We start from the raw sequence: 23135 nt of genomic DNA on the forward strand, positions 1-23135 counted from the left end.
TTTATTGAAACTCTCCCTTCTGGGATACGTGTTTCTCATCAGAAATGGGTCTGTGCTACAAAAGCGAGCATTTCTTTCACAGCGACATCCGTGAGCATGACAGTTTGTTGACATAAGAAAGCACAGACTTCGATGGTAGGTGAGGCTGGACAATCTTCCCCAACCGCTCATCATCCACAGCTCCTAACAAAACCTCCCAGGAGGTACTTAGCACGTGGAGATACACCTGGAGATGGTGATCACAGATTAGAGCTAGACAATACATTTCTAAATGCCAGGCTAGATACTCCACAAATGTGTGTCGAAGAGAACAAACTCTGCGCCTCCTTCCCACACACACTCTGCCCTCGCTCTTTCAGCCCCAGCCACTGTGGCAGCTGCTGCCGACTGCTCCAGCGATCTGGAGTCCTTTCTCCTTTCACCTCTTCTCCAGAGTCTCAATCCATGCAACACAGTTGATGCCACCTCTGTTTTCTCTTTGTAACACGGCCTTTTCTGTCTATCATTGAATCGAGAGCTCCCGTCCAGGCTCTTCTCATGTCTTGACAACAGTATCTCTCCTTTAAGAAGCAATTTTGCCCTTCTCTGTTTCCTTCCAAATCCCGCTGTGTGACTACTTCTCTAGCTTATCCCTCCAAACATGCTTTTTTCTTCTCCCCCCATGTCATGTCTCCTCATGACAACAAATAAAAGCAAATTTTATTCACTTTCAGGATCTTCCAGAGCCTATCATTCTCTCATACACTATTTATGTCTTCTCCTACTTTCAATAAGCCCGTCATGCCACCTTTCATCAAACACAAGATACAAGATTTTCAAACATCTTTTGTTCTTTCTTCTGTGCTGTATCTCAAAGACGTGGACGTCCAGCAAGTTATCTCATTGACCTCTTCCAAATCCTTCCCCTCAAACCTTCTTTGCCTTCATATAGAAGTGAAACTTGTCTGCTTTGGTAGCTGTGGATGTGCAGAACTGATGCTGCCCATAAGAAGCTGCTCTGTCTCCCTGTGTTTGCTTTACCCACCTCTCTGGGTCCACTCGCGGCCTCCTGTCTTAATCACACCAAGCTATTTAGGGCAGGGGCTATTTTTCCGATTCTTCTCCTATGAGTTTCTGAGCCATGACTGGGAAGTGCTGCTTACAGATGAATCCTCTGTAAACTGATGACCCTTGTGTTATAGAAAAAAGTAGCTCAGGTCTACATTTACTAGAGTTTATGCTTGCAAACTCATTACTTAAAACATGAACACGGCCCCTAATTTAGAAAAGCCTAAGCAGGAACGCTTTTCTCAACAGGTAAGAGAAAGTTCAATGTTTATTGAGTAGTAGTCGTATTTTCAGGATATTGTGCTGTCACCGTTTAACACTGTCCCACCATCTAAACCTTGGTAATAGGTCCAGTAATCGCATGTAAAAATAAGGCAAAACACATTCCTGTAATCCATGTAGAGCACAAAGGGCATATACATCACCAGTTATCACAGCTCAACCATTGAGTGATAATTTATGAACAAGCGACTCATGAATCTGTGGTAAGTTGCATACCTGCAATCATCTTCCACATTCTGTCTTCACAGAGGATTAAAGGGAAACCATGACCCTCACTGCAGGCCCAGTAGCCAGCTCAGGAAGATGATAGGTTAGGTTTCAATTCCTTTCCACACTGTCAGCGGAGCAGAGATTTGGTCACAAGTGTTAGTTTGGGCACTTAAGATTAGCTCTTGGTGGCTGAGATAAAAAAAGCCTGACAGCTCAATGGTTGAAGGAACACTGGTATATAGCACAAAGAGACACAAAGCTTAGCCAAAGCTGAAAGACACTGTCTGAAAAAGGAAAGAAACCTTTGCTTAAGGGCTCTTAACTGTTCTTGCTTGGCTTTGGGCGGGGGTGGGGGGGGCATTAGGCAGGATGGTAGAGAAGTAGGTCTGTAAGCCTTTTGTTCATCTTCCTTTCTCCAGATACTAGGTAACAGTGCACCTGGGTGCAAAAGGATTAAATAAACAGTCTTTTTCAAAGAGTGCCTTGCAGAAAGAAGACTGTTACTAAGGTATTTAGACAATGCTTGTATCACTTCAAGGTCAAAAATAGGGACAAGGTTAGTAGGGCACCCTAGCATTACAGTCAGCAGAGCAAAAGACACCTTTTCCCTTAAGTTGTCACATCGCTCTTGAACAAACCAGTAGCAACAAATAAGAAAGGCCTATTCTTCACACAAGGCTTGCATTGGTTTAACTAAAATCAGTTTTGAAGTCAAGTCAGTTCAGGTATGAAATCCCAAGTGAATGCACTTAACTTAGTGCACAGACATCAATTTAGCTCATCTGAGTTACTAAAGCAGGCTAAATCAATATAAGGCACTTGTAAATGGATTTAAAAGACCATTCATGTGGGGTTTGTTTCAATTTAACAAGTCGTGTTAAGGAGCAATTTTAGTTAAATCCAAGTAAGTTTTCTTTGTTGTCTATCCTTAAACCCTAGATTATGACACTAATTACCCACATAAGAAAGCACAGAGGAAAGCAACCCTTGTATCTCTGAGCAGGCTAACCTGAGTCTCTGTATCAAATCCCACAGAAGATGGATGTAAAACCGGCCATCAGAACCTTGTATCATACACGTCCCATTGCTGGGTCAGTGAAACCACCGTCACGCAATGCCAAAGCATGTAAACACCAGTCACATGCTAATGCCAAGAGAGAGCCAGCAACCTCCTCCAGTAACCTCTGAGATGCTGCAAACAGCACAGCTTCTGTCTTCGAGGCTGCGCCTGTGCCCAGCCAGAGGCAGCAAGGCAGCTTCCTCCTGCTGCTTATGGAAAGACAGACTTGGTTTGGATACCAACAACAGATGGGCACAAAAGAGTTTAGAAACAGCCCTGTAAGGCATAGGCAAACATCCCCTCTACCTGTTTGTAAGCTGGTGTTTGCCAGGAGACACAATCCTGACCAGAATTGCTGCTGTCAGTGTGCCATGCAGCATGCAAATGCACCGTCCCAGTGGAAAGCGGGAAGGAAGCCACAACTCCATTTGCCCAGCTCCCTCCTCCCCTTCGTAAATCCACGTCTAGCCCTTCAGAAGGTTGTAAAAGGACTACATATGCAATAATGTTTATCTGAACTCAAACAGACTGAAGGTAGTCCCTTCCGGCCCCCCTTTCCTCAGTGAAAGGACATTATTTCCATGTTCCATAATTTCTTTCCTAGGACTGGCACAGTAAGGTAGCCTGTCACAACTAACTTGTCTCCATACAGACAAACAACCTCTTCCCAGAAACACCCAAAGAAAAATGAGAAGGAGGGCAGCTGTCTCCAGAGAAGGATGCAAGAAAAAAGAAGAGTTATTAAACGGGGATGTTGGAGGATATATGCCCAGGAAACAGGTGCCCCATTGGTCCCTGGCTGCTGCAACAAGCACGCAATAATCTGCTCTACCACATACTGTGGGATGGAAAGTGCCCTGAGCAGAGAAGCACATGGGCAGCACTGCCACTTCTTCCTCAGAAGCAAAGCAGTAAGGATGGATAGGCCCACTGACAAAACAGTGACTGCAATTATATGTTTTTTTCTATTTATACCAGAGGCTAAATTAACAGATTAATGTTTACTTCCAGCCACTGCTACCAGCCTGAAGGGGAAATGGAGCAGAATGAGGTCAGTAGAGGTCATAGCTCATTCAACCCATCAGTATAGTCAAATTTGCTCAGCAGAGCTTTGATTACTTTTCCAAACTTCAAGGCTGGTTTGTGGTAAGAAATTTTTTTAGAAAAGGAAGAATAAAAGGCTAAAACTAAGGGCATGTTAAGATATTAATAAATCGCTCAACTAGCAAAACTATTATCTTTATTTGGGAAGCTGAATGCTTCTGAATATTAAATCAAAATCACTCAGCTCTGAACATCTAGGAGTCTTGCTCTTGGATGCAACAGGGGCTGTAGTGAGATTTACTGAGCTCGCACGGGGCTAACGATACAGCCCATGGGATTAAGCCGTTACGGAGCCCCAGCCATTAAAATATCCCTCTCAGCTCTTCTTCTGACACACACAGAGGAGAAGGCTGCCCTCGCAACCTTACCCTATGCATATTTTAGCTCAGTGCCTCCTTTTAAGACATCAAGTCTCGCTTAAAGACCATCACTCTCTAAAGCAGAAGAGCCTCTGAGTCCAGCTGTTGCTGAAGCATTTCATGACTGTCACCTTCACGTGACAGCAGCACTACAGCGCACACCTGGAACTGGCCTGTATCAGCACTTAAGTGTGACCGCCAGAAGCATGGCTACCACAAGTAATAGTTAACTCAGCAGGAGCGAAGAAAACCACAGCCATGCGGTCACAACAGGATCATTTCAGAACTCCTACACACCCTGCGCAGGCAAAGAAAAGAAAAAAAAAAAAAGACTTCATTCCTGATCTGCCCAGTTCATCTTGTACTTGGAGCATTTCAGAATAATCCCTTCCACCTTCGACCGCTTTTGGCGCTTCCCTGACACAGCCTCCAAGGGGGAGCTCGGCCAGCCATGCTGACAGCACTAGTCCAACCTGGCTGGCTGCACCTGCATGATACTGGGAGCAAACACCAGCCGGGGGCAACTCTCGGTAGCAGGGCTTTGACAGCTAACTGAAGAGTAGCATATGTCTCCTGTTAAAGAAATAAATACACAGCACTTTGGTCTTTAAAAGAGTCAGCAGTGTGCTTCTTTCTCAGGGAAAAAAAAAATAAATTAAAAATTAGGGAGCGTAGTATCACCATCTCAGAACAAAATGCAATTCCTGCTTGGTCCCAGTGAGGCTGGCAGAGAGCACCAGCGCTATGGGTACACCAGACTTTGGATGCCCTGCCAATGCCAGTCAATGTCTGACTCTCCTAGAACATAGCTTGTAACATCGATTCAACATGAGGGAAAAATCTTTTATCAACCCCTGTGGGCTTCTTCCACCGCCATTTCTTCTACAGCCTAGGCCACATTCAGGTATGTCCATCCCAGCTTCCCCATCGACCACATACGGGACAGGGAGCTTTGCCTTTATCCTCCCTATATTTGTCTTGCCCTTTTCTGCATTACAACTTTGTTATTAATGTTTTCTCTTCTTCCACATTACAGTTTTTATTAGCGTTCGCAACACTGTGCTCAGGTAATGTATCTTTAGCTGGCTGAGGCTTGTAGAGAATTCAAATATTAGGGGAAGATAGTCATTACTATTTCATGGAAATGAAACTCAGTTAACTCCACCAGAGATGTGAAACCCATCTCCTGGGCTACACATCCACTTTTCTTCTCATGTGAAGCTAGTAAAGACTTATTTCAGTAGCGTCTGGACCGGGCCCTCAAGCCAGGGAATGAACTCAGTCATGACCTAAAGCTCACTGCAAAGGTCACCACTAATTCAGGTGTACTTATTTGACGTTGCTTTGGCTTAAAAATAAAAGGAACCAGCATGCTTTTCTAAAAGAAATTACAACAACAGTAAAACTAGGGCATCACTCCAAGACACAATGTGCTCCTGCATTTAATTCTGCACTCCAGAACAAAACAGAGACATACTGTGAACCCAGAGTTTGTCATATCACTTAAAAATTAGCAGAGATGCACAGAAGTTAGGGCTATGCATCCAGTGTAACCTCAGAAGTGACTGCCACCTGCTCTAGGGACATCCACAGTAGCCTGAAGCTAGTGGGCAAGTTCAAAGATGGCAGCAAGCAGCTCCCGAAAAAAAACAATTTACCCTGCCCAGAAGCAGGTAGCTGATGTCAAACCATGGTGATCGACCTGCGCCACAACCAGCAGCTGATTCATTTACAACTTGCTCTGTATATCTATTTTCCATTGGACACACTCTCACAAGAAAGGAAGTATCTCATGACTGATACTGGGATGAAACATGAGAGAAAACAACTTTTCAACCCTTTTTAAGGGTTTTTAAAACCTTTCATTTCCTAGACCAGGTAAACAGCCAACACCAGACAGACACTTCAATGAGCTGAAATCCAATGGGAAAGAAAACTCCGTCTAAAACAGATTCAATTATTATTGCTCAATTAACACAAATTATTTCAATTTGTTTGGTTGAAATGTGAGTTAATTTATAGAAGAAAGCATGAAAAGCTGTTAAATATCATACGCCACACAGTTTTAAATGAAAGATGGTGCCTGATAATTTCAGCACTTTTCCCCTTGTTTTAAACTACTCCTTTCTCAAAGAAAGCTTCCCTAACAGACATTTTTCAATTTAAAAAAATTTCTCAAAAAATTTGCTACTAGCTCTAACTGAAGTCTACATACAGAAGATCAGAGCAGATGAGCTTCTTTCACCCTGTGCAATACTTTTGGCAAGAACATCTTGAACCTCTCCATGGAAACTCGGCCTCTGCATCCTGCCCTCAGGTACCCATGCCCCTGAGCCATTTTCAAAGCCGACTGACTCTACAGACCCCACACTGTGATGGAACCAGCTCCCAGAGCTTTCACAGCCTTTAGCATCAATCTGAAGGCATGCCCGGCTGACCAGTTAAAAAACACCACCACAAAAAACCCCCAAACCAACACCATGATCTCCTCTCTCCAGCACAGTAGACAGAGCTGTCTTTGATGCTGCCCTTCCTTCTGTGCCCCCGGGTTGGGAGTATCAGCATTTTCAAACCCAAAGCACGTGCTGTGCTATTTCTGATGGGCAGAAGCAGAAGCTGGCTCTCAGGGGAACTCCAGCATGAGCACGTTTGTACAATGATTGGCCAGATGGACGCCCTCTTGCTTCTAAGCCTTAAAGAAACAAAAGCACATCTATGAAAGTTTCACCAAGGGGAAAAAGACAAAAAAAAAAAAAAAAAGGGAAAAAAGAAAAAAAAGAGAAGAAAAAAAAGGAAGGCAAAGGGGTTTCAGAGAAGACAGCCCCTTGAGCAATTTCCAAACATCAAAGAAAAAGGCCTCCAGCGTGTTCTCCTCATCTGATACCTTTGTTCCCCCACTCCATGCCTGCAGGCACATTCCTAGCGATGCACAAAAGGCTCCTACAGCCCACGGACAGCTCTGCGTCCACACACATTACCTGCCTCCTGCTCTGATTACCTCACGCTGTCACTTCAGACCAATCAAAATTCATTTTATATGGAAAGCGGCTCTTGCAAAGCTAGGTGGGACTGACCGGGCAGTCTCGAGTCCCAGGGCACTCTAGCAGTTCTGTATCAGCAGCACTCCTGCACAGCCTGTCTGCTCTTTCATCCGTAATGCAGTCACAGTTCAGATGAGTCCTTCTGCTCTGCCATTAGATTGTGGGGCACGTACTTGGGTGTTTCCCAGTTTCTTACCTCTGTTCACACAGTGATTTCCCTTCTTCTACAGGTCTGCATTTCTATTTTTATGTTCCACTCAAGGTTACCTTTTCCTGCCCATCTTTGCGTTTGCCTCAGTGGCTTTGCAGAGGTGCAGGGCAGGTGGCTGCATGTTTCAATGTTTACAAAGCACAATCACAGCATGCCCAGCTGCCTAAACTGCTGCCCTTGAATGCATCCCTGTCATCACATCCATTCCTGGGGGGCAAGGTGTGGGTAGCAAATGAGACAGGCCAGAAAGGGTCTCTGGAGACAGCTGTAGTTGTCGGTCCTTTTTACTTCCCCCAGTCATGTAAGGAAAGCTCCTGCCGGCAAAGTCCTTGCTCCCCATCAGGAAGTGCTGTTATCTGTGTGCAAATTCATCAGCAGTACTTATGTGGATAAGCCAACAGAAGAGTTTTCCTCACCCTGGAAACTGCAGGCAGGATGTGTCAGCATAGCACTGCAGACACATTCAATCTGCTGGAACCTCTTCTTTCGTAGACCAACACACAATGCATCCTCATAACAGCCGCATTTCCCTTTCACGACCCAACATACAAAGCTTGTGTGATCAAACTCAGTTTCAGGTGAACTCTTAATGAACTGCTGCTCACTCCTGGCCCTGCACTGCTGAACATCTTGAGGCTGCTGCAGACCCAGCCAAGTTTACCCCATGTTGGTTTTGACAAGAATAGTTCCAGTGCAGGCCAGGCTGAGACTTGTGACAATGCAAGAAACAGGTTTGTGTGTAGGCAAGGAACAAGCAGCCTGGGATGGAGTTGGCCAAGAAAGTGGGAGCACTTGCCTCTGTCAGTCTGCAGGCAGTCAAGGCTACGTGACAGTCTTGCCCCTGTGCTGAGGCTTCTCTGCCTCCTCTGTCTGCAAGGACTTCCCTAGAGCTAAATGTAGTAAATAAAACAGGTTTTGGTTCATCGCCTCTCTAGTCTCTCCATATAAAGTTTCTAGGGAATTTTCCTCTGCAGCAAATGACATGAAAATGAACAGGCATGAAAATATCCTAGGAACACCAATTATTTCCACTGTGCAAACCTAGGGGTCTCATCCAACCTTCTTTGAACTCAGTGGAACTTTAGTGTTTGCAATGAATGGTGTCCAAACCCCAACTCTAGGTTGGCAAGAAAAGCTAGCAAAGGGAGTTCACTCTCAGATTTAGGTTTAAATCCAGCTCTGTAAGCATATGCTGCCTTGTAGACATATGCTGCAAAGCCACTGAAATGCCTTTGCTGAGCTTTGCTGATCTTTAAGCAAAGGCACTACACTTGACACCTGATCCCCAGAGTTTCATGCCATTTGGAGCCCTAAACATCAGCAGCCCCACACTGCTGCCAGCTGGTCCCTCTGCCCCACCAGTGGCTCACAGCTCACATCCCAGCAGCGGGCTGACAGAGCGAGCCCGTCACCCCATGGCAACTGAACTATCTTGCTCAGTAACCTGCCTTTTGCTAGGGAGTGCTGATAGGTTACATTCCCCTTGTAACGCAAGACTTTAATTATTTTACAAAAGCACCAAATTCCTTGTCAGCTGCAGCCTGTCAGAAGGAACTATGAAAATCAATGAATTCAGAAGACTGTAGAGAGAAAGAGGGGGGAAAAAAAAATAATAAAACCCACTGAAATTAATGTTTCTTTCATTCACCTGAACTGAAGAAGATACATTACTGGAGTAGCAAGGATTTTAATTTCTAAAATGCTTAGTCAAGACCAGAACTTGGCCTGGGTTGTGGATTACAATCCAGCTCGCTCTTTCCTTTCCAAGCAGGTGGGGAGCTGGGATATATATTTTCAGCAGCGCTGTCGCTATAAACTGTACAATTTCTTCCCCACTGTAATACTTATTGCATTTTACTTAAGTTATAGTGTAGCCTGACACAGATCTGTCTGCCAAAGTTGGATGTTTTGAAATGCCACCCATTCCTGACCTGAGTGATTGAAATGGAGGGATTACTCTGCTCAGATGTTTAACTCCCTGTGAAGCATGTGGCCAGAGAAATCCCTATGCTGCTAAAGCTCTCGAGTCACTGAAGTCAGGCAAAGCTACTCCATTACTAGAAGGCTTCAGTATTACTGGATATATCTTGATTGCCCATATTTCTAAAAAGCTAAAGGGTGTTTCACACCTCCAGAACACAGAGAATTTCTTACTTCATAATTGAAAAATTCACAGATAGAGAGAATGACTGCAGAGAGGTGAAAACGAGAAACTGCCAAGAAAAGAGAATGAATGGCATTATTATTTTACATGGCATTATCAGGTGACAATGGCAGCAGCATACCTGGATGTTTTTCATAATGACATTTAAACTAACATTTGTCAGTGTTAAAAGTTGAAGTCCACATTGTATCAGGTCCTCTCTGAGTAGCATTTTCATACGAAACTATCAAAATTAGACTAATTAAAGTACGCAAGTATTATCGGCTCTGCTGTAGAAGTGGTGATTCACAACAGAAAGCAGCAGAGGTGTAGGTTACCACAGGGCTAGGAAGGATTTCTTCTATCTACTCTAGACCCCAGTCCTTCCTTCCAGTCCACCACCCTTCTTCACCCAGCAGCCATACAATTAAGATCCTGAAATCCCAGGACAACGTGCTTCTGTGTGCAGAGACCATAGTCAGACAGGAGCAATCGGCCGTGCCCACCTTGCCAGGTTATTTAGCGCAAGCACATGACCCAGTGGTGTGGTTAACACTGTTCCTAAATCTAGCTAGGCTCGGTTCTAGCTAAGGGATCCCTGTACAGAGCTCCGCTGCATGGTGTAGACATGCCTTGAGTCAGCTGTCATTAACTGGTATTAATCCTGACAGAGCACCCTGAACACAACATCCTTAAAAGGGCTTAAGTGGGTGTTAGGCACTAGTTAACTTATAAATTAAAGCGTGAATTAAATTATCCACTGAAGAAAGTAAAGGGCAATTTAAATTTCAATTCATTATGAAGTCAAAGCAAGCAAGCCAATTTACACCAGCTAAGGATTTGGCCTAGTTTCTCCTCCCCATGATTTTAAGCCCTGTTTTGTTGCAGAAGAAGCTGTGCGATGTGAAGTTATCCTGCTGCATGACACTGGAGGCTCACGTCAAACATTCTGCGTATTACTTTCATTAAACTGTTTTAGACCATTTGCAATCCACTATATGCATTTCATATTTTATGGGAAAGTACTGGGGGACCGGGGAACACCAGTAAAAAACTTTCTCTGGGATCCTTTGAATTTCCAATTCAAAACATTTACCAATATATCATTACTATGATGGGGTTTTTTTGTTTAACTCCTTGCCATAATCATTCCAAACAAGGTTGAGCATTTCTAACACTAGAGACAGAACTGAAAACAGTAAAGTCCTTTGGAAGAAATAAAACTGAGCATAAAGTTGATTAACAAGTTGCAAAGAATCACAGACATTAGGTACGCCATTTAGCATGACAAAAGCACATCCAAATCCTTCAGAGAGATTGCGCAAAATTCTAACCTTACTGAAATTTTAAAAATATGTCTTACCCTTGTTACTGAACATAATAAACTCATGAGTATAAATCTCATAGGGCTCAAAATCAGTATTTATTTCTGGCCATATACAATATACCTATTTGCCTTGATAACACCTGTGAGCAATTTTCTGCTAGCTGGAGGCAGTTGCTTCTCAGCCTGCAGGTCCCTTAACTGGGATTCCTTGGGGCCACGTCTGCAGCCGTAAGCCAGGGAGTGCCTGGAAGCGTTCCCAGGCACTGATGCCAACTGGCAGGGAGCAGCCCAAACCCGCACTAGTAACTGCCTTCGTGCTCAGCACAGGGTGGCTGCATAGTGACTGCCAGCGGAGATCAGTCTGCGGACTCTCCTGGCTGTCAAATCACACCTACAATGTTCGAGAAGAGCAGTAGCTGGGATGGGGCAATTTTTTTTCAAGGAAGAAGCCTAATGGTGTCTTGGGGGAGAGGAGACAGACATGCACGAGCAGGCACACTTGCATTTATGACCATGGGGGCAGCCACAAGCCTTCGCCCTTCTTTCCACAGGGTGAGGTGAGCAAAGGGAACCCGTGGCAGGTCCTGCACCACGCCCATGAGGTCTGTGCCACCACACAGAAGAGCCCTCCTTTCCCAAGAGAAGCACAGCCCTGCTCAAAGTGTTCCTCCCATTTCTCCTACCTAGTGGCTGGTCAGCAAAGATGTGCTGGGATATAAATGCCTCTGTGGCCTGTGCAGCTCCAAGGACATAAGGAAAGGAGCCCTCCTGGGCAGCCACAGAGCCACTGCAGCTTTTTCTACAGGGCAGATAACTCCTGCAGCAGCCCTGCACGCAGAGGGTACCAAAGGGATTTTTTTAAACTAATTCCTCATTCCTCCATGTATCCTAGCAACACCTCTCTGAGGTTAGAGATGCAGTGCCTTGCCCACCTGTTGCATAGGAAGCCTGAGGCAAGTTACATATTGCTTTCTTCCCAGCTTGCCCCACTAGTATGAAGTTGCACTGATTATGGAATATGCCACAATCAGCATAGCCCATTCTCGTCCACTAAGGCTGGGTGTCACACACGGGCATTCTCTGAACACCAGGAACTGAGCAGTGGCTCATGCAGTGTGTGTGTGCTCCAAGGAAAGGTCTTGCTGACACAAGCTGGGGGCTTTGCGATCAAGGCAATAAAAAGGGGGTGGCCTTAATTCCTGCTGCAAAAATCCTTTATGTGCAGTCACACAGCACAAGCCCTGAGCGGGTATCAAAATAAGATTTCCAAAAACACTTTAAGTCCAAAATGTGCACAGTGAATAAGGCTGAAAGGAAATTCTACTCCTACTGTGCCCCTCCCTCCAACCTGATCAAGCCGCAATGTAATTATAGCGAACGTGCAGTCCTCGTTAAAAAAACAACCAAGAAACTAATTGAAAAGCAATCTGTTTTCGTAAGAGATATTCTTTTTCTCCCTCCTCTAAAGCACCCCTTAAGCATTTTCTATTTCTTGTGGGGGAAAAAAAGAAAATGAAAATGTTATAGATATGACCATAGAACTTGAAAATTTTGTTTTATAGAACAATTAAAAATAAATTTTATCAAATCCTAAAAAACCAAAACCTACTACAAAAATCTGTAGAAGGGGAAATTTACAACAGATCACTTTCTACACGCAGTGAAGATTGTCCTTTCCCTACGATTCTCCTGCCCATCAAATCAGATTTCCTTTCTTTGGCTATCACTAACCAAATCCTTTCAGCTACAATATGCATTTGTCACTTGAACCTCAGTTATCTTAATTTTGAATCTACCTGCATTCCTGCAAAACAAGCAGATAAGAAACTACCCATTTTGCTGCTTTTTTGGATTACTGAACTAATCACTGCTGAGCCCATTTTATTCTGATATATTAAAGGAATTCAGTGGTTGCACAGGCACACGCAGGGCAGCCTCTGTCCCCAAGGCTAATAGGGTAGATGAGGTTATCACTGCTCAGTCAAAGATACATCATTTGCCGTAGATCTCTTTTATTCATCTTCACTCAGAGGAAAATATGGGACACTTCATAAGTGGTTCTGGCACTTGTGAGTTATCCCTCTTTCCCCACTCATGAAGATAAATGCCGTAATGAAACGCAGCCATCAGGTATTCTCTATATTTGGAGTACTCAAAGTGTGAACAATGATTATGCCCTTTCATTGGGTAAGTTAAGGTTGACTGCCTAGCTACCTGGGGAAGACAGGGATGATTTGCACTAGCTCACAGGCAATGAATGGAAGAAGGTGGCATACCTTCTCCCTCAGCATCGGCTATTCTGCTAATCTCAGGCTGAATAATACATTCAGTATGTCAAACCTTCCTTTTTACTTTAAGGCCACTTGGCAGCTGAATCTGCAAGCTGAGATGCATCCAGCTGAGATGGCAGCAGCCACTTCATTAGTTCAGTGTCTGTTTGTTTTTGACACTTCTGTGGAACCATTGCCTAAATTTTTCAAACAAGTGAGAAAAGGGTTCTTATAGGTAAGAGTTTCTGCAAGTGTCACATGAATTTTAGGACATAGTCCTGGCCTGAGCTACACAAACAAAACTCCCTTTTGGGTTGACAGACATTATAAAGTAAGAACTGCATCTTATTTTCTGTGTGAGATAAAACTTACTGCCTTCATAGCTGTCATTTTTTTATAGCGTAAGGGAGGTAATTCAAGCATTTAAAGTTACATTTAAATATGAAAATTTGAGAGAAATATCTGGCAATAAAAACACAGCTGTTAACAACACACTGAAAATAATGCAGTGGTACTGTGGAGGCTGAAACCCTGTCTCTGGTTAAGTCTGAGGATAATCTGCAGGTGAGAGCAGCTTCCTCATTTATTTAACACAGGAAGTAGCATTTGTATTTGTATACTGTGCAGTACTGGGCAGAAATACCCTCAGGATCCCATTAGCCAGACACTGCACAAGTAAGAACAGAACTTTCCAAACTTCTGTGAACAAGGCATAAGCTCTGGAAAGACATTTCTTCACATGAAAGGCAAGAGTTGTGTTTACATTTTACGCAAGTGGAAGAGATACACCATTCAAAAGCCAATCTCTTGAAATCTGCAGTGGACTAGAAGCTTGAAGGATGCAAGCTCAAAGGGTCTGCTTCATCTTTAATTTAATAACAAATCACTGGTTCTTTCTGATGCAAATACAGAGCAGTTAGTTGACACAGGATAGGTTCAGGCACAGCTGATCTATTGCAGCCTTGCAACATCACTGGCTCGCACATCCACCAGTTATTTTTATGCAGCTCCTAATGATAAAGATGTATCAGGAAAATAAACTAATATGCTCCAGGGAGAGCATTTGCAACACGAAGCAGGTTATGGGTTAAAATAGCCAGGTGCATCTTAGCCAGTATACAAAATGGTCAAAGAACAGCTGCTGAAGAGACTCGTGAGGCCCTGGCACACGCTATCTAGAAAATATTAAGAGTATTTTGAAGCACACGCTGGCTCATATTCAGCACCCAGAAGCTATTTTAAGTGCTCAGTGGAGACAAGCTAGTGTTATTAGGGCACTTCTCTTCCAAGAGACAACAATACATTTTGAGCCAAATAATCCCATCAGAGGGCTTTGTAAACACCTAAATCAGATGAAGTGTCTGTGATGATCTCATGTTAGGAAAGACTCAGAGGCTGAGCTAAGGCAGGTTTTCTCGTGACACCTGAAAAGAAAGTCTAATTATTTGCAGGGCAGTTTTGGTGCTGTGCCTATCACGTAAAAGCAGCTTCCAGAGAGAATCTCTGGAGCTGGAGGAACTGCCTATTGGTGCAGGGCAGCTGGTTCAAGAAGAAAATCTTGAGCTGGGGCCTACAAGATAAGGTTTTTTTACCTTACTGAGCAGCAAAGACATAGCTAAACAAGCACTGAAAATACAACCCTCGCTTCCTGGCAAAACAGCAGCCTCAGACCCAGGAGGAAAGAGTCCCAGTCCTTCCCTGGCCTTGGCCTCGCATCACCTCTGTCTCAGTTTCCACCCACCTCATGTCTTTTACAAAGCATTTTTTGTCCCACAGACAAGAAAAAGTATATGAAGATACAGATAATACTATTATTACCCAATGCCATGGCTCTGTATTATGTGAAGGCATAGACAGTCACAGTGAACGCCCTAAATCAGAAAGATGGGAAGAAATGTGGGAACAGAAGAGGAGGAAATTGGATTATGACAGTGACAGAGAGAAAAGTAGTAGATTGCAGGGATTTGGAGACCTTGGGAAGCACTCTGATGGTCTTGTGATGGTCTCAGTAAAGAAAATTGTTAAAAATATGATCAGAAGAAAGAGACTGATCAGAAAAAGTCAGCCCAAACTGTTTTATTTTGTAAAATATTTCAAGCCTCCTTTTCCCACCCGTTTTTGAAAAGCTCAGCTGTACGGCCTGGTGAGGCTTGCACAACAAGGAACTGTAAAGCATTTGCGTGCTGCTCTGAATACGCGACATGAAAAAAAGCAGAGACTGAAGAGTGCCTAAATATAGTTCAGAAGGCTCCCACCTCTCTGTATTCAGGTTCACACTCCACATCCAGCTCAGGTCAGTGATTTTCAGTCAGCGTTTAGCCACTAGCAGAAACAATTTCATAATCACTAAAGCTTAGGGTAGAAATGATCATAGCTGATGACAAATCAGGTATAAATAAAATACTTCCAGTGAACTCCCTAAAAAGAGTTTGCCACTGCCTGCACTTAAGTTACAGTCGAGTGATATTTAGCCAATTTTTAATCTCCCACACCACTGGACTGTAGATCCGTAGCTGGGAGAAATGAAGTGTTGATCTACCCCACATGATGATCCAGCCCTGAATTTACAAATGAACATAAAACCATGGACTTGGCTTAAATTTTTGTCTCAAGAAAATAAGCGCTTTTCTCACTATATATAATACACTAATTTTGCTTAGAAAAGGGGGTTCTAAAATTAAATACACCGAAAATACAGTGTCCCCATCCCACCCTCTTTCCCTCCTCCCACACCAAAGTGCAGCAGCAAGGGTGGTGACACAGCAGCAGCAAGAGCACAGGTAGAGGGGATGCTACATCTGAGCTAACTTGGCAGAAAATACCTAACACCTAAGGCAACACATGTGCAATAACCAAGGATCACAAGGAAACCAACATTCTCGAAACTAAGAAAAAAGCTCATCTACTCTTTCAACTACTGTTTTTGTTTCGAGTGTGCTCTTGGCATGAATTCCATACACAGCCTTTGATCAGCACTGAGAAAAGTACAGTTATGAACCAAAAAAGGAATTAAATGAAGTATCAACGAGCCTCTCAAACAATGTACAACTGCCAGCCTGTTGGGGTACCTCTGTTATTTGCAGAATGCAAGTGACTGAGGGCACTGGGACAAATATTCAACAAGCTCATTTTTTTATTGCAATTAATCCATAACATTTGTGAGTTTCACTTACCTGTCAAGTTCTTCAAGCCAAGTTCCCTGAGTCCAAAGTTACCATCCTTTCTGTAGTTAAGAAATATCGCCAAAGCATATCGCTCTTCATAGAGTTTGGTCCCACGAACGATGCGCAGGTTCTCCAACGGCAGGTATTCAAATTGATTCAAAGCCACCAAAACATAGCCTGTGACTTCTCGGATAGACTGAAAGACAAAAATTAAACAAACGCATTAGAAATGGTCCATTTTTAATTGTTCTGAATTTCTCATGCAGTGGATGCTTTAGTATGAGATGCTGGTATCCAAGAAAAAAAAAAACCAAAACTTTGGAAAACAAATTCTGTTTCAACCTCTTAACCACATTTCTGTTTCAATTTAACAGTTTATTACAGATACTGGTTGGAAAACTAGAAGATAAAGAGGTAGATATTCTTTTCAGTTTTATTAAACTTGAGAAGAAATTCACAGTAAGTATTAAAGACGCATGAAAGGATGATTTTGCACAACTCAAAGCAGAGACCAGGTCAAAGGCCTCTGCAGGACCTGATCAGAATCCACTGGGGCAACGCCACAGTTCAGATAAGATTGTCTGCAAGTAACGGCTCTTTCCAGGGTGAGACTGAAGGGACACAACACGCAGTGAGAGAGACACTATCAAACAGGAAAGGATGGTTGAAATGGAGGGGCAGGTTTGCAAGAATAAATAAAGACAAAGCACAGATGTATTAGCACCCACTTTTGTACTTCTAATGAAATCAATCACCGAACATTTACCAAGATTCAACACCAAGTTTCATTTGGAAGTACTGGAACTGTACATACTATGTATCCCAGACTCTGACCGAAACAGGTATCAAAACCTTTAGCAAAATGATGGCTACATCTTTGGGTTGGCTGAAATCTGTCTGCTTTAGATGAGCTACTCAATAACCCTCCTGCTCATACTCAGAAACTGATTGCCTGGGTTGTAAAGGACAAAAACACCCCGAACCCAGTAATTAGACACAGTTTTTTGAAGTACAAATGGTTAACTGAACTAAGATGTTTTTAGAAAGGAAAAAAAAGATTTAAAAGTATGTTCTCTTAGAAAACAAATTTCATTCTAAGCAATTTAAATAAATGGCCTAGAAATCTGCAAATGCCTTTGAAAAGTGTCATTTCAACACCATCCTCAGCAGGACTTCACACAGGCTGAGGGATACTTCTGCCCAGAGCTGCTCCCAGAAACAGCACCTCCATGTGGAAAGGCTCTCTCCAATACGGTTTTCACGTCTCACCTAATTCCATGCCTACAACAGCCTGCAACCACTGTATATGCAGATATTTATGTGGGTATGTATATTTAATGGACAAAAATTGATATAACTACTTGTGTGCTTAAGTGAACGCATGCACTTTTTTCTTCCCTTTGGCAAAGTCAATACCTTAAATAATACACAGAAAGAAAAATTCTGCTTAGCGTAACGTGCACAGACTATAACTAACGTGATGGGGACTCCAGTCAATACCGTAATAAAAACAAACAGTCAAACAATAGCAGGCATCGAATTAAATGTGATGTGTATGTATCATTAATAAAGAAAGGCAACACAGATTTGCAGCACAAAGGACGGGCTTTTGTTTTGCTGGTTCAGCGCTGTTGCCATGATTTCATATGTAAGCATGTAAGAACCTTTTAATTACATTTATAAAAGTTCATAAGATTATTAACAAGTGTGGCAGTATACATAAGGAAGGATTTATATGCCACAAACTCTAGGCACTAGCTGTCCTTCTAAAGTCAGACGTCTGTACTCAGCTGAAGCTTCTGAAAAAGCGCTGGAACTATTTCAAGACTTGCTTGGCATCTAAACAGAGCACAGTGTCATTACAGGACTCTGATGAGAACCCAGTGAGTTGAGCTAGGTTGAGAAGTACGGTTCAGTAGCTCAATATTAAATGTAGAGCTGCATTATACCCTGGGACACTGATTCCATTATAATCAGAAGCTTTCCAGCACTTTCATGATAGCTCTTTGCTTTCAGACATTTCAGCTTAGCCAGTTTGGTCAGGAATTTGTTTTTCATCATACGCAAGAACTTCCTGAAGCTGGCTTTTTTAGCCTGTCGTCAAAATTTAGGTAATGTTAATATTATACTCAAAGCTTCAATTTCTCCACTGATATTTTAGGTATACTATGATTGCTCTAATTAATTTAAAGGGATGTTTAACTTGGAATGGAGTTGAAAAAAATTAAAAGCCGTTCCAAAACTGCATCTGAGCAAGTCCTCCCTACCAATTTTTGTCATTTATAACCACGTTTTCTATTTTTAGAGTATGCCTTATTTACTGCTGTACAGCAAGTCCACCTGAAAGGGTCCTAAATCAGCATGGCACTGAAATTACACACACACACCCTCACCAGCAAATCTTCATTCCAAAACTAAAATATTAAATAAAAAAAAAAAAAGAGGAGAAAAGGACAAAGTTTTGCTGTTGATAATTGTGAACTGCCACCCCTAACTCAGAAGCCTTCGTACTTTCTTTGTTTGGTTTATCCAACTGAAATGACAAATTATGGCATGTATTTTGAAAGCCAGAAGGTCCTTTCCAGTCCCATAGCTTCCATCACTATTGCAGCACCTATTCTTTGCTAGAGAAACTTTGATGTTAATCCTTGCAAATCAAAATTCTGAAAATAAACCTAAGGGGTTTATTATATTTTTTTAATTCAAATTTGAATGAAAGAGGCAGAGCGATAACACGTTTTGCAGCATGGTGTGTTTTCTGATTGGTACAGCTTGAAAAAACGTACTGGGAGTGCAGCAGGCAGCTCAGGCTTTGGCCACTCATGGGCAATGGTGTCACTTTGACAGTCACTGCTATTTTTGATGTGATTCTTACTGAAAATGGATGCCTGCCCACTTGGAGCTCACTCCAAGCCCTGTTGGAGTCACTGCAAAGATGCCTGTTGTCTTCCATGCAGATTCACAAATCCTCATGCCAGACGGGATAAGACAGCCTGATCTCCTCCTCTCAACTCATGCCAAGGTTAGACGTGATTTGAACCTCCCATCCTTTGTATAGAAGGTTGAACACTTTCCTGTTCAGGTATCCTGAACTCAGGTAGAAGCTCAGGTATCCTAATGCTCTATTTGAGCTGCTTTTGCTTCGACATTAATTTATGTCCCACCAAGAAGGTGGAGTGATTCACAGCAGTGGTAGCTTTGAGTGTCACCTCCTAGTTTGATTCTTCTGCCAGGGCTGGAGGTCCTTGCAAAAACACATTTCTCATGAGTCTGTCCTTCAGGAAAGAAAAAAGGAGACAAGGGTGCCAATAAATGCAATTGTTCCCATAACCTAAACTGGAATGGAAAGAAGCAGATTAATCAACAACAGACTTAAAGCTAAAAGTTTCCGATGGGGAAAACCAAATGAACTCTGGCAACCTACAGTCTTGTTTGCTGACTACTGTGATTTTGTGGGACTCCCCCCTAACCCCATTGCAGCATTATTTCGACTGGGAATTTCTGGCCAGCGTGATCTTGCCTTTCCTTGTCACCTTTCCAGCTCCTGAGACATGACCTGTTATGTGAAGAAGCCATCGAGTGAGGCAGCGACAGGCTCAGACTCCCATAGCACTCCTGCTCCTTCTGTAAACACATTTTGGTTCCCCAAAGTCGTCTGGGTACAGCAGTGGGAATGAGCATATAGATTTGAATGAGGACAAGGCTGAAACTCAGAGACCCTGTTGCGAAGGGACAAGGGACACTGTTCATCAAGCCCCCCAAGCAGACACCTGGCTGTTCATAAGCAGACGAGAAGACACCTCTGAGGATGCAAGAGCCAAAGGTGTCTGCTCCTCTGACTGGGCCTGTTCGCTTCAGATCCTGAAATAAGAAAGGGCATGCTTCTAGCAGGAAACAAACAGGGAGGGCAGGGGGGAAGAGAAGTATTAATTCTTGACAATCCTAAAGCCTCGCAAGCTGCTTTAGAGCCACACCAAGCCACAGGATTCAAATCTCATATATTTACCGGAGAAAAGCTCTTCATCTACGTTTTTGGACAGGAGACCAGCAGCTGTGCTCCACAGCTTGCTGTCCCTACGGCCCAGCACTGCCCCGCACCCGACAACCAGGCATGGTAGGTAGCCTATAAGCCAGTCTCCTAACAGCCTCTACTATCCCCAACAGAGCCAATATTTTGTTTTTAAACCTAAAACCACATTACCCTTCGATGACAATGGACCTAGTCAAGGCCGTATGTCCCAAAACTCCTGGTGCCTCCAGGCAGCTCCCTGCCCCGGGCGGCTGCTGCGCCTCAGGGGCTGCCACAACATGGCGGCCGCCGCTCCCTCAGCCATGAGGGGCAGACACTGCCAAGGGGCGGGGGCGGGGCCAACAGACAAACAGGGGGCCAAAGTGACACCAAAAATTAAGAGGTTATTTTCAGAGGTTCTTTTTCAGGTGATGAACTGTAAAAGCGAGCTCTAGACAACCCCTTTCCCTTAATTACAACTAATATTAGCTGAGCACAGATAAAGCATTTTAAGCTCCCAACAGCAAAGCCTGAATTATCCTGTCAGCTGGGAGTAAAAGGCAAGATTGTTCCTTGCCATCTTAAATCGTCCTTCGGCTCAAGTCAAACGAATCTGTGTGAAACAGCGCAAAATAACAGCGAAAACTTCATCGTTCTGCTCAGAACAACAGATCAATGAACGATTAGGGAAGCTGATGTTTCTCATCAACATTACCACGTCTTCTTAACATCTATCGGGGAAGGTCAGGCTGCGGCGAAGGCACCGAAGAGAGCTATATCGTGGGTTTTTATTTCAGCTGCAGATGCGTTATTTATCCAGTCGCTGAACCCGATCCGGCAAAGCCCATGTTGCCTCATCTGACCAGACACGTGTCCCCGGCACGGGAGTCGGAGCGACGGCAACCCGCTGCAGGGGTCAGCCCATGCTTGTGGGACCCCAGACAATTAATTATTATCTCTTAGGTTAATTTTCCCCTTTTCCATAAAAGCTAAATGCATTTCGGGTCTGCTTTGATCTCACATCGAAAGTGCCAATAAACACAAGCGCAGGAGATGAGGATCACCTGAAGAACGAGTGTGATCATAAACATTAAAAAAAAAAAACAAAACAGCCCAACAAACAAAACAAAGAATATATATTCATCATAGTCACTTGAGAGACAGACAAAGGGCTTGGCTTTTCCAGCGCCTATTTGCAGTGAGATGGAGGTGCTTTGGTCCTCAGGGGAATCCAGGGTGCCACGCCCAGCAGGGAAATAGAACAAAGAACTTTAAATTAGATATACACAGGGAATAAGTTGAGTGAACGCTTTTCATCCCATCTGTTGCAAATACAGTAATTTCTATTTTCAGGGGATATCCATTTCACGAGGCGGCGGCACCAAGGCTCCTCCCGCGGCTCAGCTGCCAGCAGATAACAGACGTCTCCTGACTCCGATCCAAGGAGCTGGGCTGACCCTCCAACGTGACCTGTGCGCTTTGCGGCAGCACATTAAATCCTAAGAAAGTCAGATTCCCAAGTGATACAAAGGGGAAAATATTTCCTAAGTGCATCGTCCTTTTTTCCACTTTAACAAGGTTAACATGCCACAGCAAAGTCACCATTAAAATAACGAATGTGAATAGTCACCACCACGTCATCTCCTTCAGAAGCTTTTCACATCTCAAGTTGACTTGAACAGCGCATTTCACAATTTGCTTTTTGATCAATTAAAAGGTACGCTTTTATATCTGGTTGGAACCGTGCAACACCCAAGTGGCCACATTTGTTTCCTATTTTTATTATGAGGAAAACACACAATACTGCAAAGACAACGCTTGCTTAACTTTAAACAAGTTCTCAAGGCAATCGTAATATCCACCTTCACAAAATTCAGTCAGACACGTTTGTGAGTGTGGTGCTGACCTAAAACACCATCAATTAATTTTCATTATTTGTTCACGCATTTTCACCCATGCAATGCAATATATCTTTCATTGTCATAATTAAGAAATTAATGTTTACTGAATAACCACAAAGTGGCCCCTAAGCAGGCACGGCACTTGCAATGCTAATTCTAAGGCAAACACTAATATCCAAAGTGTGGCAATAGCCAGCCTGTTGCAATTTATGGAGCTCAATTAGCTGTTCCATGCATTGCTCATGGATGGTTGGGAATTTTTAATGACACGACAAACTGAGATTTTCAAAGGAGTTCAGGAGACACATTCACGGGATTCAGGCACATGGCTGTTGCCAGCTTCTCTCAAAGCCCCATCCATAACCATGAGAAATATATAGTACATACTGACATTTCTCACGTCTAAGAGGACGCTCCATTTAGACACGACACAAAGCTAACACAGAGCACCCATGGAAAGAATTTTGTTCCACAACAAGCTCGAGTCTTGTCTCCTTCCACGCTGTGCATCCTTCAGTTACGTCAACACTTGTGAAATTGTGATGTTAAGCCCTTCTGAGCACCAGCGCTTTTTCAGATACGCTGTACAAGCTTCAATAAAAACCCCTGAAGTTTGAGCAGGCTGATCAATATGAGAACGTAGATTGTGAAAAGCATTTTTCTGGTGCCTGATCCAGAAGCAAGCCGTGTATTGTAACGAGAGTTGCCTTGGCAGCTGCAGAGAATTTATTGTCCAAAACACTAAAGTTGCAGGTTAGATTCAAACTTGTTACCAAAAACCACGGGAACTTCTGGGAGTCTTTCAGTTTGCTTTAAGACGTATTAAAGGTAAAGGAATTTGTTAAGAGCCGTACCTGAGGAGCCTCGCGCTGCTCTATGGCTGCAGAATCAAACTGTGACTCAGTCATTTAAGACAGCTGGTAGAAACTTTAAATCATACTCTTGTCCTTACAGACATCTGGTCGTCTTTGGTAATATGCTTAAAAAATATTAATAATATCCTGAGC

The 23135-nt window shown here is 43.3% G+C and overlaps 1 protein-coding gene across 9 annotated transcripts in view; it reads right to left on the reverse strand.

Moving 5' to 3' along the window:
• Window positions 1-23135, reverse strand: part of ERBB4 (erb-b2 receptor tyrosine kinase 4) — a 633162-nt gene that overhangs the window by 291302 nt on the left and 318725 nt on the right. For all 9 annotated transcript variants that reach the window (XR_008467602.1, XM_054207999.1, XM_054208001.1 and 6 more), the window contains exon 3: window positions 16228-16414. Coding sequence is in view for 8 of the 9 variants with exons in the window: in XM_054207999.1 (XP_054063974.1) it covers window positions 16228-16414 (187 nt within the window). In the remaining variant the exon portion in view is untranslated. The remainder of the gene's footprint in view (window positions 1-16227; window positions 16415-23135) is intronic.

This window comes from Rissa tridactyla, chromosome 7, assembly GCF_028500815.1.
Source record: "Rissa tridactyla isolate bRisTri1 chromosome 7, bRisTri1.patW.cur.20221130, whole genome shotgun sequence".
Taxonomy (NCBI): domain Eukaryota; kingdom Metazoa; phylum Chordata; class Aves; order Charadriiformes; family Laridae; genus Rissa; species Rissa tridactyla.